Source organism: Aplysia californica, unplaced genomic scaffold (assembly GCF_000002075.1).
Source record: "Aplysia californica isolate F4 #8 unplaced genomic scaffold, AplCal3.0 scaffold00411, whole genome shotgun sequence".
Lineage (NCBI taxonomy): Eukaryota > Metazoa > Mollusca > Gastropoda > Aplysiida > Aplysiidae > Aplysia > Aplysia californica.
The window spans coordinates 50,919-52,670 of NW_004797681.1; the positions used below are offsets into that span (position 1 = coordinate 50,919).

Below are 1,752 nucleotides of genomic sequence, written 5' to 3' on the forward strand. Positions count from 1 at the left end.
TATATATATAGAGAGAGAGAGAGAGAGAGAGAGAGAGAGAGAGAGAGAGATCATTTAGGAGGCTGTCTTTTACATGCCTACCAGGGCCAACACAGGTTGAGGAGGATATAACGTCGTCCCAACCACACAAAAAAAAACCGACGTATTCAACAAAATTGTCCCCCGCACGGGATTCAAACCCAGCTTTGTGGGTGGTTAGCGGGTGCTCTGGTGTGGTTTGCTTCTTCTTTCCTATCAGATTATTGTCTTTTTCTTCCCTCCTTCGTTTTTGTGTTTGTTACTCTCTTGTAACACCTCTAATATTCGGCACTTATATGACCTTATTGTGTTGCAAGTGCCGTAAAACTCTTATTAAAACTAAAAACCCAGCTTTATTGCGTGTGACGGCAAAATGTGCCTAACCGCTACACCGCAGACGCGGGCTGAGAGAAAAACAAAATGGCGAAGATAAACAAACGCACACTTGCGCGTGCACCCATACATACATGCAAGTGCCTCAACACTCTTCCTAAAACCGTACCTGACTTTGACCTTGTGAACTTCCTCCTCAGATGCTTATCTTTGATCTCGGCCTGTGGGAGAGAGCGAGAAAAACTAAACCTGTGACATTGTATTTCCACACACACACACACACATATATATATATATATATATATAACCCACCCGTTATATACAAACACACACACACGCACACATACAAACACATGCACACGCACGCAAAAGCCTATATACATACATACGCACACAAACGCAGGCTCACATACACTAGCAAAACGTCAATAACCACAAACACACCCATCAAATAACCGATCACAAACATCCACAACACACCCATACAACACACGCCCACAACACACACCCAAACGCCCAAAACAATCATCCACAACACACCCATACAACACACGCCCACAACACAAACACTGCAACACACTCATAACACATACCCTAAAACATAAACCTACAACAGGCTCACAACACACACCCATAATACAACCACAACACACCCTCAACACACCTCAACACACACCTAACAACACACCCGCAACACATCCACCAATATAAACACAGAACAAGCTCACAATACACACCTACAACACGTCCCCAACGCACCCACAATACACACGCCAACACACCCACAACACAACCAAAACACACCCACCAACACACCCACAACACACCAATAACACACCAATAACACAATCACCAACACACCCAACACACCCAACAACACACCCACCAATACACCCAACAATATACCCAACAACACACCCACAAACACATCAACCAACACACACCCACAACACACGCCCACAACACACACCCACCAACACACCCAACAACACACCCAACAACACATCCAACAAACACACCCACAACACACCCTCTAACTCACCCATTTCTTCCTCACTGCCGGCACCGTATACAACACAGGGTTCAAGGCCGAGTTCACAGGCAGAACCAGCACTGCGGACCAGGCGTACACCTCACCTCCTATGTCCTGTCCCGAAATGGCCATCAATCCTGCGGCATTGTGATTGAAATTCCAGCTGTTTTACGTTCCAATCAACATAAATTTAGATCATTTAAGAAGCGGGTTGCTTTGAACTGTCTGACAGGGCCAACCTGGGCTGAGAGGTTTCCATCTACAACGTCCCAGCATTCAGACGCCACACAAAGCTGATATTATAAAATCAATAACTGAAGAAATTTTACTAGATATTTACCCACAAGTAGTAATACAGGTGTGTTACG

The 1,752-nt window shown here is 45.1% G+C and overlaps 1 protein-coding gene across 1 annotated transcript in view; it reads right to left on the minus strand.

The window, feature by feature from the left end:
- The window catches only part of LOC118477179 (G-protein coupled receptor GRL101-like), a gene marked incomplete in the record, with an annotated part of 10,216 nt that overhangs the window by 2,455 nt on the left and 6,009 nt on the right, over positions 1-1,752 (minus strand). The window contains 2 exon segments of the mRNA XM_035971280.1: positions 521-572; positions 1,394-1,521. Of these exon segments, the coding sequence (XP_035827173.1) occupies positions 521-572; positions 1,394-1,521 (180 nt within the window).